Raw genomic sequence first — 15,975 nt, 5'->3', positions numbered from 1 at the left:
AGCGGGGCTTTGTGAGGAGACTTTGAATAACTTTGCTTCTTTAAAGGGGGAAAATGTAGGTTTCAAAATAAAAAAAAAAATGGTTTTGGAGACGTTCAATTGATTTGCAGGCAGAACACTGCAGAATTGTATATGAACAAATAATCTGTTCCTCAGTTCTGCCTTTAAAATGTTGAAAATGCTCATTCAAGATATAAGTTCAGTTGACATTTAATGTGGACAGAAGGTTGCAGTTTTGTTAATGAGCAAAAACTGCGGTAATCTGTCCTTTGGTCCTGTCTTTAAGATGTTGAATATGTCCCATCAAGACATCAGTTCAGTTGACATTTAACTCCTTGGATCAAGAAATGTTTTATGTATGTACTACTCAGAAGAAAAAGATTCCAGATCATACCTACCTTCTCATAAACGTAACTTTTTTTTTTTCTTTTTCTGCTCTTGTGTAAAGGATTTTCAGCTTCCAAACTAAACCTAAGTGTTATACATTGGTGAAATGGGTGTTGATTATGGCATATGCTTCCTTTCAAAGAGACTGGCGGGGAGGGGGGGACCAGAAAATAAAAGCAAAGTACAGTGCGAATTTCTTAATGCACAATTACTTGGTCCATAAGGCAGCAGGACGAATGATCTATGTTAGGATCATTCACCTGCCGGCATCCGTTTGTCAGCTTTTAGAAATTCAGGCTGTTTTCTATTCAGAAGCCTCTGAATTTTCTTTCTTTTAGGCAGATCTGGAGTGGACAAAGATGAAATTCCATAAGCATCACTTTTCTTCCAAAGTGTGTTTTTGTGACAATGTAATCACTCTAGGAAAAAAAAAAAAAAAGGATGACAAAACAAGTTACTTTCAGAATTAAAGTGTGAAGTCCTTTCCCGCTCCCCCCATCCCTGCCCAACAACCTCCCCCCCCTCCCCGGGCTCTAAAATAAAAGGAAATCAAACTAGTAGTTTTTGAGAGCCATACTGAGGAGACTGGCTCGGCGTGGACATGCCTAACTGCGTCAGCCACCTGTGACAAACGCTAGTGCGAGCAAGCCGGGCAAAAACTCAAGGGTAGTTCCTCCTTTTGCCCCCCAGGCTGTCACCCTGACATTTCCGGTGGACAGTGACCGGCAACCTCATTTGTGCGTGCACTGTTCTATTTCCTCCCAGTGGGTGCAGCCAGCAAGTGAGCCAGGCATTGGGCGGACAAGGAGAATTTTTGTCTTCTCCTACACGCTTGACTATGCCCTCACCAGATCATGTGGCACATAGTCAAAGGATTTGAGTACAGCCGTGGCGAGAGTCTCCAGGCTTGGTCACTGAATTTCTTCTAAAAGAGCAACGTCATACCTGTAAAGGAGATTTGGTTGACATCCTCATCTGTCTAATAAAAAGCAGCTCTGGCATTACTCTCTTGGCCTTCTGCTTATTGAGAGGGTGCATAAATGGGGAGTGGGCCAACAGGAAGGGGGGGTCTGGTACATTGGAGAAGGCACTGGGCTGGAGAGGGGATGGACGGGGATAAATGGTTAGTAAATGGATTATGGGATGCTAGTGTTCCTTTAAGATCTGCCCACCAAAGTACCACGTTTCACTATAACCAATCTCAAAGAATCCATGGAAAGCCTCACCCAAGTAGGCTTCAAGTACAAGATGTTGTATTAAAGCAGTATACATTATAGCAGTTTATTCTTTCAGTGGAGGTTTGAAAAATGTACCAAACTTGCAGGTGGATGAAGCATCAAATATCTCCATCATCCCCTTCCACCTACTTGCGCCTATTAGTAATAACTCATTATATAGGGCTGTTCCTCTACATTAAGAGGTTTTTTTTTTTTTTTTTTTTTTTTAACACCCTAGATTAGTAAAGATACTAAGTTTTCCTGTCAGCAGTGGGTTTAGGAAATTTTTCGTTCTGTGGATATATCAAGTTTACACAGGATGAAAGGCGTCCGTGAGAGCTCACCGTGAGAGAGCACAGGAGCAACACAATTATCTGCTGCAAAATGAGCATCACTGACTTTTGCACAAACTCTCAGCTAGACACTTTTGACAGAAATTTAAGGTTAGAAAGGCATCTCGCCTGATTTCGTGTGCTACTTTGTTTTAATATAAAAACATGTTTTAATATAAAGTACACTGCATGTACTTTAAAAGGGATTTCTTACTAACCTATATTTCGTATCTTTTCTAGAAACATACAGATTAAGCCTCATATGACTACCACATCAAAAATTATACTGAGCCCAAAATTAGGGGCATTTGTTACCACTTGAGTTGTTTTACTTTCTTCTTTACTCTTGTTTAAATGAGACTCTACTAAAAAATTGATTCATATTTCAATTGCTTTCCGGTAACACCTATGCCAACACTAACTGAATGTTTGGTAACATACTAAAACCTAGAGAATAATGGTGTGACTTCAAGTTTACATTACAAAATATATTTGTCAACTCTCGATTAACTACGCTAGTAGAAATGAATAATGCTATCCAAAACAAGATAATCCCAAAATAATTTAATTTGCTTTTGAAATGCACTATGGGAACTTGAGCCACAGATTTACCTTTGTAATCCTGTTTTACTTAGGCCAATATTAAAATGAGTTTACATTCCCTGAGCACATTCCAAAGAAGAGCAGAAAGCAGGAACTCAGAAGCTTGCTGGGTGGCAAAGGAAAGCACTTCAGGATTAAAACTCCACCAGAAACACGGCGAAATGAGTATCAAAAGGCTGATAATCATATCTGAGTTCCGTCTCTTGTTCATTTTTTTTGGGGGGGGGTCTCTTGTTCATTTTGAGGTCATTTCACCACCAGAAAGGTAAACGGTGATGTTCTGAATACTGTGGCATGTTTTCACTGTGTTATTGCCACTCGATACTGACAGGTTACAAATGATGACCTTATTGGATGTTCTTACTTTCTGATTAATCAGAGACCTTTTTAAGGACGAGTTAGTTTCACCCCTTTTAATGGGAGGTGTATTCTTCAAGTAATTTTTCTCTGTAAGGGAGAAAAACTCATTGGACTCCGGTGGGTCAACACATTTTCCGACTCCTGCCCCCCAAAACCTGGCAAGTATTATTTTGTTCTCGAAAACAAATGAAGTAAACTTTTCTGTTTCAATTTGTATAATGCTATAAACCTGAACATTAATCTTTAATACACTAATAAAGCACACATGACTTCAATATCCCTGGAAATTTGTAGGGCAAGCCAAGAAAGCCATTCCTCCAGGGCATTCCAGACCTCTTTATGTGAATCATAAACATGCCTCTATTATGGTTTGAAGTCCAAAGCAGCAATGGTTCCCTTGCCCAGAGAGAGCCAAAACTATAACAATATATCCAGTTTTTCTTTCTCTTCCCACTCTCCTCCCATCTCACTGCCTTAGTTATCTTTTCAACTCCAATTTGCCCAGAACTCAAAAAACTACTTCTCAAGTTCTTCTCAACATTCCTCATTCCGCTTACTCGTCAACACGCTCTCCCTGCAATCAACTGGTGATCACACAGACAGGGGCAACCAAGCAAAGTGTCGAAGGCAAACAAATGAAAGGAAAGGAAGAGAAATGGAAGCAGAGACCCCAAAGATGAATGTACAATAACACAATTATATTATTTAGCTTGGCGTTGCCTCTTGCTTATATATAGTTCTCTCTCTCACTCTCTCTCTCTTTTTCCCAATAAGAACAGATCATCACACCTTTCTGTGTCCTGTGAACATACAGGAGGGTGATTCTCTAGGAACTGATAAAAAATCGAAGTGCTGTCCCTCAAGGGTGAAAACTGGCACTAACTGTTGTTAATCTTTACAACACCAATCATACCAGACTATTGTCTCCTTCTTAGACCAGAAGAGCAAATGCTTCTCCCCATGGGGGTAACGGGTTTGTTACAGAATAGTCAAAAGGATCTCTAAGGGAAATTGATGACACTTGTAAACCTCCATCTCCTCAAAGGACAGTTTCAATCGCGGGACACCTGCCCTTCACTAGCAGGCCCTGGACCACGTAGGCATGTTCATTCCAGTCTTGATTATCTGGATACAAACTATTTGGGGATTTTTATCCCGGGTCAGCTTCTCTACTACCTCCCAACACACACTTGGGCCACTTCACTCTGCTGCCTAGTTACTGCAGACTTAAAGAATGCAAGTTACTAGAATTCTCATATAGGCGGTCTCCAATTTACAAAAGAGGCATATTCCAAGGCTCATTGTTTAGTTGAAACTCAGAATAAATTATCCCGCAGAAGCAATGTTGCAAATAAATGGTGGATAGGTTCGTAGGCTCATCTAACACATGCCTGTATTAACCTATGCAGTTCTTGAACGAACAGAGGAGCTACTTGGACGATACCCAACCATCACTTACAACCTCATGTCTGTGGGAGGATGTGTTTGCAGCTTCAATTTAAGACTCCGGGGAAATATCTTTTTGACCCATGGCAAGAGGAAGAGTGTCCCCCTAAGCCCAGTGGCTGGCATAACTGGGGAGTGGGTGGGCTCTGAGGGGGGGGGGACAGTGTTGATATGCCTTGCAGGCTGGAGGCACAACTAAGAAAAGGCAGGAGTTAACCATCACGTGTATTGGTCAGACTTTCCAGGGTGCCCATGGGCACACATGTGAATAATTTTCAAGATGAATTTCGAGACAGACTTCATTGATATTCTCTCTAAGGTTCAGGCCTACAAGGAGAAAATTAGTGATTATAGAAAAGCAAATTATATAAATTGTGAAAACTAGCTAAAGTGACGACCATTTCGGGGGGGAATTGGATATTCAGTAAATCCAGAAGGTCTGGCTAGCATCAGGCATATTGTGGTCAATCCAACCATGAAAATAGCTTTAAACACTGGCCCAGCTGCCTCTGTGTCAACAAGTGAGAGTGGGGCAGGCAGCGCCGCCCGGGACCTGCAAAACAAGGACCCCTTCAAGGAAGGTTGTTCCTGCAAGCTAAGTCCCAACAGGCTGTGGGGTGGGAAGAAGCAACATCTGGTGGGGGGGGGGGGTGAGTCCTCCATGGGCCCCGCACGACTCCCAGAGCGGTCCTCACCCTTTCAGCCAGAGAGAGGCCAGGACAGGATATGGTTTCCCCAAATCAGGGACACACATTTGACAAAAGGCACGTGAGGGCAAGACTCACATAGTACAACCAGTGCAACCCTAGCCCGTAAGAAAGGGGTGTCCTGAAGCTAGTGAGAAAGAGTAACTTCCTCATTTCACTAAATAACTATGTAAGTGCATATTTTTCCATTAACTCTAAAAGGAATCAGCCAGAAAATTATAAGGGACCCTCTTGAGGCGCCCGGGTGGCTCAGTTGGTTTTGCGTCTGCCTTTGGCTCAGGTCATGATCCCGGGGTCCTGGGATGGGCTCCCTGCTCAGTGGGGAGTCTGCTTTTCCTTCTGCCCCTCCCCCTCCCCCTACTCCTGCGCGCTCTCTCAAACAAATAAAATCTTTTAAAAAAAGAAATTATAAGGTACCCTCGAGAAGAATGCGAACCTGTAATAGGATAGGTGTCTACATTTGAAAAAGTCTATTTTTCCAGCATTCAGCCCACATTTCCAGAAGAAGATTCTTTTTTTCCCAAAGGAGATGGAAATGTAGGACCTGTAGCTATACGACCAATAACCCAGGCAGCATTGCTACAGCCTGTATTTGAAGTTCATATGGCAAGCACAGTAGCTTGGCAATGTTATCAATAGCTTTAAAATTAGCAAGCTGATAGTCGTGGTAAAAACTGAATATGTTGCAATGTATTCATTTCATTATTATAAAAGGATGCCTTTTTAATCTCTCATTTCTCACTCAGGACCAAGCAGTGTTTTCCAGTGAATGATCTTAACCATCTAAGAGCCTGGCAGCACCTCTTAGACAAAACATACTGAAGGCTTTAATTAAGCATTTTACAAAAGCTATTTTCCAATAAGTACCAATAAAACGTCTGGGCTATTTTTACATAGTCTTAAAGCATTAAAAAAAAAAGGTGCTAAAGAAAATGAATTTAATTTTAAACAAGGATTTTTATGTCTCGAGGATTTCATTTTCAAGGCTTCTAAAATCTATTTGCCTGACTGCCAAAAGCAAGTTTGCTTTTTAAACAAATGAAGAGCGTCTATTTCTACCACCCTTTGGCTTCCACCTGTCTCACTTTATCCTGTTGTGCCCACTGTGATGGTTTAGATTAGAATATCAGATTTGATACACATGGAAACATGAAATTAAGAGACTTTTGGCTATAACTGGCAAATACCAATGGATTATTAAGAAAACCAAAGCTATCTGACTTCAGTTAAGGAAATGACCATTAATGGAAGTTTAGGGAAGGCACCGCATCTCACTTTCCGTTCCTTTCAAGTGTTTCCCTGGGACCCAAATAGCTACACACACTATTTGTGTTGAGGAGGTAAAGATTAGCAAACTCCTCCCCAAACCAGATTTAAAACATTCAATTCCAGTACGGGTCAAATTCTTTTATTCTGGGAGCCATGGCAAACAGTTTAACGCGATGAAAATTACCCACGCTCTGGCAGAGGGTTCACAGCTGTAACACCCTGAATGAATTACTTCCCCCCCCCAAACTGCTACTATTAAATTCAAGAAAACTTGTAATTTTTTCCCAACCCTTGCCTATATAATAATCTTTCATCAATAGGAAAATGACAGATTGAACATCCGATGAGAGGACGGTGTGATGGGCTGGGTGGAGTGCTGGACTCGAGATCAGATGTACGGGTTTGATTTTCAGCTCTGTCACTTACCTCTTTGGCCATGGGAAAGTTCTTAACAGCAGGCTTCAGTTCCAGAACCTACTGTCCCCCAGCAAAATAATGAATGTGAATGTGTTTTGCAGATTACAGAGCAGTACACAACTGTTAAACATTCCCTCAAGCAACAAGTTGACAATTCAACAACAGTGCTTTTCAAATCACACACAATTATCGAGTTCTCCCTGTACTGGTTACTCTCACCTATTGCAACATGAAGATTTTTGTGTCATTCTAAAGAAGTCTGAGTTTGTTACCCCAAACAGCTGCCTTCCAATGACTCTAGAGTATTTGGGTTCATTTTTGGTGATCTGGGAGAAGACAGGAAAGCAAGAGATCCTGTTTGCGTTTTTATGCACGTGTGATATTTGGCTGTGCTCAGTTAAAGTCCTAGTCCTTGTTTAAAGATGGTTTGCTAGTGGCCGAAATTTTTGCCCTGGAAGCATCACTCTTAGGATGAATGCAAACGCATAGTGACTGCCAACGACTTTAGTTAACTTTAATTGAGTGAAGTCCTCTTTAATTGTTATAGGTCACCTACCTCTACTCCAAAGGACTGTCCAATTTTTTTTTTTCCAGGGGTGGGGGTAAATGTTGCCTAAAATAAGTGACCTGTCAATGGTGATGGAAAAATCTCTGCTATATGGAGATTTTATTCTAGTAGTTTAAAATAAATAAGTCCAATACAACAAAAGCAATTTGCTCTCAGCACCTGTAATTTATAGCAAGAGGATTTGGCAGTCGCATACTGAAAAGCAGCTTACACCTCCTTCATGTTAATAACAGTGTCAAACATTTCAAAAACTAGCTACTATGGATTTTTTTTTCTTTTTTTTTTTTTTTGCTTTCCAATACCAAGTGCTATCACAACATGACTAATTTTGGCTGATCAATTCTCTCACTCCTTCTGGAGCTGCCCTTATCCTCCTATCTCTGGAATGGAAAAATCTGAATTTTTCACCTTAAGTCCCTTTTTTTAAAAAACTTTTTTATTGTTATGTTAATCACCATACATTACATCATTAGTTTTTGATGTAGTGTTCCATGATTCATTGTCTGTGCATAACACCCAGTGCTCCATGCAGAACGTGCCCTCTTTAATACCCATCACCAGGCTAACCCATCCCCCCACCCCCCTCCCCTCTAGAACCCTCAGTTTGTTGCTCAGAGTCCATCGTTTCTCATGGTTCGTCTCCCCACCTTAAGTCCCTTTAAACTATGAATTCTACCTCAGACCCAGCAGGAGAAGAGGCAAAAATGCATACATGAGTCAAGAATCAGACTAAACCAAATAAGAAACCACATTCTCCTCCTAAATGCTACTGCTTACAGCCCATGTGTTTAAAATGTGAAGACTCTGCCCCTTAAAAATTATGTAATGTGTTAAAAAAGTCAAGTCCAGGTTATATTTCTGGGTGTTTCCAATTGTCTTGAACAAATGGCTTTAAAGTACGTACTTACGTGCAATGTAACTGTAGGTAAATGAGATTATGTATTAATTTTGTGTCATATGAACAAAGTGCTTTATAATCACACTTCACGTTACTTGTTATAAGCAGATCGCAACTATAAAGACCCCAACCCTGAACAACCACGTAAACCATTTTAAATGAAAGTAAAGACGAACTGAAAGGTGGGATTTGAGGACAGAGAACTTTGTGCTTCTACACGTAATAATAACAGTAATAGCAATGACAATGGTGATGTTTATGTAATAATTCTTGTGCACCACTTACTAGGTGCCAGGCACTGTCCTAAGCGCTTGCCATAAATTAAAATTACCCTTTGAGATACATAACTCCCAAGAAAGACTATGCCTTTGCTCCTTTGTGAAAGCATATTTTTTCTCTTCTAACATGACATATATATGATAAATATATACACAGATATTTAATGTGGATACGAAGAGAGATCAGAAATGGGTGAAAATTATTCTATAGCTTTATAGTAAAAAAACACAAAACCTATCAGAATTATCTGCCCTGTTCTTAGCACTTCACAGACAACATCCTACCATATCAGTTTACATTAAAATGGAAACAAATGTCATTTCCTGCAATATGTTCTTTCTATATAGCTTTCCTTTTATATCTATATCTCAGCAATTTATGTGCCTGAGTCACTCTCAGGACCAATTACTTTTGCAAGAAACTAAATCATCAGTTTAAACTGTGGAAACTTTGCTTAGGTGTTAATCCAATCACAAAATAAAAATATATTTGTAAAGTGCTTTCAAGTCCCCAAATGCTTCTACATTCATTCTCTTATTTTAACCTAAGCACCTTCCTCCCTGTCAGATGCAGCCTCCTTTCTCTAGTTACTCAATAAAGCCAGGAATATCCTCAATGAGCAACACATTTAGACAACACCAAACCTCCCAAATAGCTACAAAGTCATCTGAAGCCATTTATAAGTCAGCAACTTAGGCTAAAATAATGATAATTGGATCTAGATAATCCTTGGGAAGTCAGGGTTTATTGCAGGAACAAGATTTCACTAATTATAATCTTTGTTTAAACAAAGACTATGAAAAGTAGAGACAAACGTCTCGGAAAATGTGTCCTTTCCAAAGAACCACAGGCAAACAGGCAGCTTTGGCCATGCGTACGTCAATATCACAAATGGTAGCTTCAGCAGTTAGGTTCAAGCAGTAGCTTGAGACCAATTTTCAGATGTACTTTACAGACTAAAACAGATCTGTTCCTGAAAAGCTGATTGTGAGTCAATTTCTTGAAAACAGAACTACATATTTTAAATACATAGCTCTGGCAGTAGTGGTGATCCTGTGTGTGTGTGTACTGGGGGGGCAGGTGTCAAAATTTAAAGGAGCTCTGAATTGAATCCCCTGGCAAGCCAAAGCATCCTTTTGTCGTCTTAATGATCGCTCTTTAGTGTGTCCATGCTGCAAATGTGAGTTTTTGTATGGCAAGTCTTCTAAACCGGGGGGGGGGACAGGGGAGGGGGCTACACCTGCACTAAATAGGGAGCTTGTTAGGTGACTGTTGTGATCAAGTCCCCGACTTGTTCTGCCTGATCAAGCACAGTGGGCAGAGATCCAATCACAAAAGCATTCCACAAAGCAAGCAAAGCAAAAATCTTCACTAAACTGACTACTGGAATGAAAACTCCTGGGGTCCACCCCTTCCCTTCACTGGGGAAGCAGCACAATCTTACTGACGAGGGAAGGCACGGACTATGGAGACATCATCTTCGGAAATCATTTCCTGAGAATGTCTGCAGGCGCACTGATAACAACACTGCATACCGTACACAGTAGATTTACTCCAAGTCTCCCTTTCAAGTCTGACAGCTCCCACTCTCCCTTATTTCTTCCTTTGGAAAAGTAACCCTTTACAAACTGCCCACTGTTCCAGGGTAGGCTGTTCCCTGGGGTCAGGTCTTCCGCCTCGCCTTATTATCTTGCTTTACTGGATTTCCCAGAAGACACACCAAGGAGCTGTTTTCAAAGCTTTTTAACCCTTTCAAACTATATTCATACCCATTATCAAGTTGTCACCATTCCCTCTTTGGGGGGAGTTACATGAAGAAAACAAGGCACAGGGAAGGTGACTTGCCTGTCAATACTAGTGACAGGCAAGGAACCAGCAAGGGTTCTGGCAATGCATCCTGCGTAAAAACCAAACAAATCAACACAACAACACATTCCCGAGCCAAACACGCTCTTCTTTTAATCACCTGTTGTTCCAGATTCTGTTTTGTGCCCTCCAGACATTCAGGCTAACAATGGAGATTTAACCTTCTTGGTAAATCACAGCCAACTAGCACAACAATGACTGCTTTTGTAAAAAGTAACTTTCGAAGGAGAAAGGGTACCTCCCCCAGAAGTTACGGTGGATGATTACTGCTTAATATTTGGTGCTCTTTTTAAAATTTTTGTAACCAAATATGGGTGTTTGTAGCAAAGTCGCTTTTACCCGTTGATTTGAAAAGTTGATAGGATCCGATGCATGGTGTCTGTCTGCATAAGTCATTAAGTGTCAGGGAAGGATGTTTGAAAGCATGTATCTATCTAATCTATCTATCTATCTATCTATCTATTATCTATCTATCTATCTATCTATCTATCTATCTATCTATCTCCTTAAGCTTTAGCTACTCCTAAAAAGTAGAACCAGTGTTTAAATGATAATAGGGTTCGGGTTTTTTTCCCCCCAGATAAAGAAATTTATGACTGGATCCAAACTTAAGTTTTTTGCAAAGATCACAAGGTATGGCACGAATACTGAAAACTGAATTCTACTCTTCGTGCTAAATAGGCACCAGTTAATGGAATGTTAACTCGCTTTTTCCTACCGCCGTAGACATCGATTCATTAAGCAATAACCATTAACTTCGGGAAAAGGATTCCAAAATTACCCACCTCTGCGGGGAGAGTCGAACTTCTTGTTGTCAGGTCTGGCAAAGTCCATTCTCACGTAGGTGTCGTCGTCTTCGTCGTCAGGCTCCTCTCGCTCCGGGGGACTCGGCACCGGGCGGCGAGGCGGTGGGGGCGGGGCGGCCGCGGCGGCCCCGTTCTCACCTCCGGCTAGGTCTGCCGGCGGGTCGGGGGCTCTCGGGCTCGAGCCACCGGCAACGTTTTGCGGCCCCCTGACCGCTTCGGCGGCCGCAGCGGCGCCAGCAACAGGTTGGAACCAGCGGACGGAGGCGGAGTCAAACCGAGCGGCGGCCTCCAAGCCCCGCGCGGCTGCCCCGATGCCCGGGGCCACGGCCAGGGCCGAGGCGGCGGCTAACGCCCGGCTCAAGGCTAAGGCCGGCACAGCTGCCGAAGCGGCGGCGGCCGAGGCAAAGGAGGCCGAGAGGTCTCTCTCGAGGCTGTCCGTTGGGAAAGCCGAGACCGCGGCCCTGGCGGCCCCAAAGAAACTTTGCGGATGGCTTTGCAGGCGTCTTCGCTCCAGCTGCTGTTCTTCCTGCAGCAGCCGAGCTACAGGCGGGGGCTCGGAACAGCGGCTGGGGGTGAGAGAAATGTCCATACAGCACTCGGAAAACGGGTCGACCACATAGATGCGACCTGTTTCAGCATCATAGCGAATGGCACTGTCACCAAAAGGCACGGCCGGTGGCATTGCTGGATTGAAAATCACTTCAATGTAGTCGCCCTCTTCCTCATTCGCACTGCCACCTGTAGCGCTGGGAGGAAGAGGCGCAAGGGGCCACCTAGCACCTTCCAGAAAGAGGGGGTTGGCACCTGGAATGGCTCTTAAAAGATTCGAGAGCCTGTGTGCTGGGTTTGGAAATGGCAGTCCGAAGTCCACATTCACATAGTTAGAAAAGGCTGTCGGTCTGAGGCCAGCAATGATGCCCCACGAACCTGGCAGTCCGTGGATAAAGGGGGCTGGCACATTGCTCGCTCTCTTAGTGAAGTCAATGTTGACGTAGTCACGAGACCTGTCAGCTCCTCTCTGTTCACGTGTGGGCTTTTGTGATTTTGGCTTGATTTTATTTCCTTTTGTGATAAAAGAGAGGCGGTTAGGTCTCTTAGCCTTGTTCTTGGGGGGCCCATCATCTGAAGGCTTTGAGGGTGACCCCCCATCTCCACGCTTCGAGAATGACCCCTCGACTGAAGGCTTTGAAAGGGCATCTTTGGGGCCCCCGTTCGATGAGGCTTCCTTGTCTAGGCCCTTCCCGGGGAATTTTCCAGGTAACATTGGTACATACTCACTGTGGTCACTCTGTCCCAACGGGGAGCCCCGAAAAGGATTCGGCAGGGATAGGTAGGAGCTCCAACTTTTAGAGGAAGAGCCACCCTGAGGATTTGGGGGGTTTTTTGGAATTGCACCGGCTCCAGGAGCCATAAACATATAGTCACTCTCACTGTCATTGTCCTTTGACTCCTCCTCCTTTTCAGGATCCGGCTCTTTGGGGGGACTTGGGGCAGGTGGTGGGCTCACTCTGGGAAACATCATCATGTACCCTCTTGAATCTTCAAAAGGTGACCGAGAGTGGCGTTTTGAATCAGAGAAGTTTTGGGGAGCCATTGGCATGTAATCACTGGAGCTTGGGAGAGGGGCCGCCACCCCGGGCCTCATTGGCACGTATGGGTCATCCTCATCTTCGTCAAAAGCTCTGGCTCTGTGGGGACCCCGCGCTGCACCTTCTGGGGTCTCTAAGTCTTTGACCTCCTTGGCCTCTTTGCGTTCTTTTGGGGCTCCTCTGTCGGCACAAAAATAGAGCCGGAACCTTCCCCCGGACTTCCCTTTACCACCAGTTGCTCCAGCCGGTGGGGGCGGAGGCGGTGGAGGAGGCGGCATGTGCTGCTTGCTTTGAGTTAATTTGCCAAAGTAGGACCTTTTCTTCAGAGATTTTCCGCGCTCACCATTGTCCTCGGAGGTCTTCCCACTTCCTGAGCCTTTGCCCCCTCCGGGGTTCTTGCCCCCGCCTGAGCCCTGGCCATCTCCGGCTCCCCGCCCATCGCCTGAGCCGTGTCCGCCGCCGCGGGCTCCCTGGCCACCGCCCGAGCCGTGCCCACCTGCAGTGCCCTGGCCATCGCCTGCACGCTGGTTTCCTCCTGCCCCCTGGCCCCCCGAGCCCTGGCCACCGCTGGAGCCCTGGCAGCCTCCTCCGGAGCCCTGCCCCCCGCCCGAGCACTGGTTTCCTCCCGAACCCTGGCTACTGGAGCCTTGGCCACTGGAGCCCTGGCCACCTCCGGAACCCCGGCCATTTCCCGAGCCCCATCTGTTCATGGGCATGTAGTCACCTCCGTTTCCTTCCTGACCCTCTGGGCCCCGAGGGCTGCCTTCTTCCCCAGAGCTGCCGGAGCCAGAAGCTCTGTCGTTCGGGACTTCTGCGGCAGGCGGGACACGCACCGGGCTGGGGGGGAGGCGGCGAAAACAGCTGCCGGGCACTGAAATCGCTCTCCGGGACCTGCGCGCTCTGGGCAGGTGCAGTCTTCCTTGCCTGGAGGGGGACACGGGTTCGCTGGGTGTTAGGCAGCGCCTGGTGAGGAGCATCTCGTCCTCGCCGTCACCGATGGCCCTGAGGTGGTAAAACTGCTCAAAGCGGGACCTTCTCAGCCAGCCGCCGGGCTCGCGCGGCAGCGTGTCCAGGTGCCTCCTAGCGGACAGCAGGGTTAACAGGTGGGCGCCGACGCTGATGCTGTAGGTGCGGCAGCGGGCTCGGTATTCGTCTGCACACAGGGCTCTCATCTTCTCCAAGAACAGCTCGTGCATGTTTTGGGCCACCACACAGTCATCGACCTGCATCCACAGCTCGCCGGGACCGATGACGGTGGACCTACCGACTTCCAAGAAGAAATACTGCTCCGAGTGGCCGCAGCGACGGATGCTCAGGAGCTGGACGACCACGCTGGCCACCTCGGTATTCAGCCTCACAAACACCACCTCCTCGTCGGTAAGACAGAGCCGGAACACGCCGCTCAGCTCTTTTCTGTGCCCCAGCCCCCTGGGTTTGACTATTACCTGCCACACATCCTTGTAGAAGGGTGGCTCCGCCGCCGCTGCAGCCCCCCGCGCGGCCGGCTCCCCATCCGGCGACGCGCCGGGCGTGCCGCAGCGGCGGCGCTTGCTCTCGAGGATGAGGCGGCTGAGCAGCAAGTACCAGCTCTCCTGCTCCGACTCGTTCTCGGCCACCATCGCGAAGTACTCGTCCTGCGTGAAGAGGGCGATGAGGTGTCGGTACCTCGCGTCGGCTCGCTGGCTCACGGAGAAGCACTGGTACAGGCTGATCACGCGCCGCGGCGGGATGAGCGCGGGGACCGCGGCGCCGGACGCCGCCGCCGCCGCCGCAGCGGCCGCGGCGCGGACACTGTGCCGGAACTTCCTGGCGTTTTCGTAGTATTCTAGCCGAGCCGGGGCGTCGGCGGTCGCGAGTTTGAGCACGAAGTAGCGCCGGTGCCCGTGCTTCTGCTTCCGCAGGTAGCCGCGTTTGCAGACTTCGTCCCCGACGGGGAGGTCCTCCTCATCGGACTCCGAGTCTGACCGGGAGCCCGTGGCCGTGGAGAGCCACATGGCTCCCGGACAAGACGACCCGGTCCCAATGAGTGCGGTCGGGGGGCCCGAGGAAAGAAGTGGGGTGGTCGCCACCGCAGCTAGAGCCGCCGCCGTTGCCGCTGCTGCAGCTCTCAGTCTCCTTGTCGCTTGGTCGCGAGCGAAGGAGCCACTCGCCATGGTGATGCACGATGGTTTTAAGGTGAGCGAGGGGGGGGGGGGCTCGGGGAAGGGAGGGCTGGGGGAAGAGGCCGTCTACCCCTGTCCGCCCGCCCCAGCCCCCTCCCGCCTCGGCCCCGCCCCCGCCCACTCCACTCAAAGCGCGCGGCGGCGGGCAAAACAACACGTGACCGCTGCCTCACGCGGCGGCCGCTGCGGCTCCAGCTACCGGCGCGGTGGAGGGGCGCGAGCCGCCGCCAGCCAAGGTGTGCAGGGGAGGGGGCGGCGGGCCCGAGAGGCGGGGCCGCCGCCTCCCCGGCCTAGACGCTCCGTGAAGCTCCGGGCCTGTGGGCCTCGGGAGGACCGACGGGAGGAGGCGGGGCTGCCCGGCCACGCTGGTCCTACCGAGGAGTCCACGAAGGCACGAGGGGGCGGGAGGAGGAGGCGGGGAGGGGCGGAGGGGAGCGCGGCCCGCGATCGGGGCCGGGTGGGGGCGCCACAGCCCGGGCTCCATTGGCTGGAGGGGGCGAGAGGTGGCAGCGGGGGCGGAGCGCAGCCCGTCCCGGGCGGCGCCGGGGTGGAGAGCTAGCACCGCCGCGGGACAGTTTGTTTGTTTATTTAGGGAACGGGAGCCAGGTGAAACTGCTCCCGGGTTCTCATTGGACGGGAAGGGAGCCAATGGGAGTGCCTGGCAGGGAGGCAGCCTTGAATTAATTAGTTTGGGGGGCAGGAGGGGAGCCGAGGGGCGAGGGGGGCGGGGCTTGGGTCCCGGAGTGGGCTCCGCCGAGTGGCTGTCGCGCACGCGGGCGGTAAACAACCCTCTGCAAGTAGCTGTTAATGGTAGTGCTAAAACTCGTGCGGATCCCTGAGCCGCGGTGACCCGGGGGCCGGCGGCGGGCGCCCTCTCTTTTTTTTTTTTCCTCCCTGTCCCTCCCAGAAATCCTCTATTCCTGTCACAGGCAGGTCCCCTGGCTCCCGCCGCGCGCCGCGAGCTCGGCGTCTCGGGGAGAAAGTGTGGGCAGCCCCCTGGAAACGTGTTAACGACCGGGGCCCTCAGACCTGCCTCCCACCGCGCTGCAGGCACTCCCGAGCCCGCTCC

General features: G+C 48.0%; 1 protein-coding gene across 1 annotated transcript; it reads right to left on the bottom strand.

The window, feature by feature from the left end:
* Positions 1-739: 739 nt before the first annotated feature.
* Positions 740-14,897, bottom strand: IRS4 (insulin receptor substrate 4). Its single transcript, XM_032392731.1, has 2 exons — positions 11,135-14,897; positions 740-806 (listed from the first exon to the last, which is right to left on the bottom strand). The coding sequence occupies exons 1-2, from the start codon at positions 14,895-14,897 to the stop codon at positions 802-804; spliced, it is 3,768 nt and encodes a 1,255-aa protein (XP_032248622.1). The 3' UTR covers positions 740-801.
* Positions 14,898-15,975: the final 1,078 nt, after the last annotated feature.

This window comes from Phoca vitulina, unplaced genomic scaffold (genome assembly GCF_004348235.1).
Source record: "Phoca vitulina isolate PV1807 unplaced genomic scaffold, GSC_HSeal_1.0 scaffold69, whole genome shotgun sequence".
Taxonomy (NCBI): domain Eukaryota; kingdom Metazoa; phylum Chordata; class Mammalia; order Carnivora; family Phocidae; genus Phoca; species Phoca vitulina.
The sequence above is the reverse complement of the archived record's forward strand: the minus strand, read 5'-3'. Positions and strand labels throughout refer to the sequence as shown.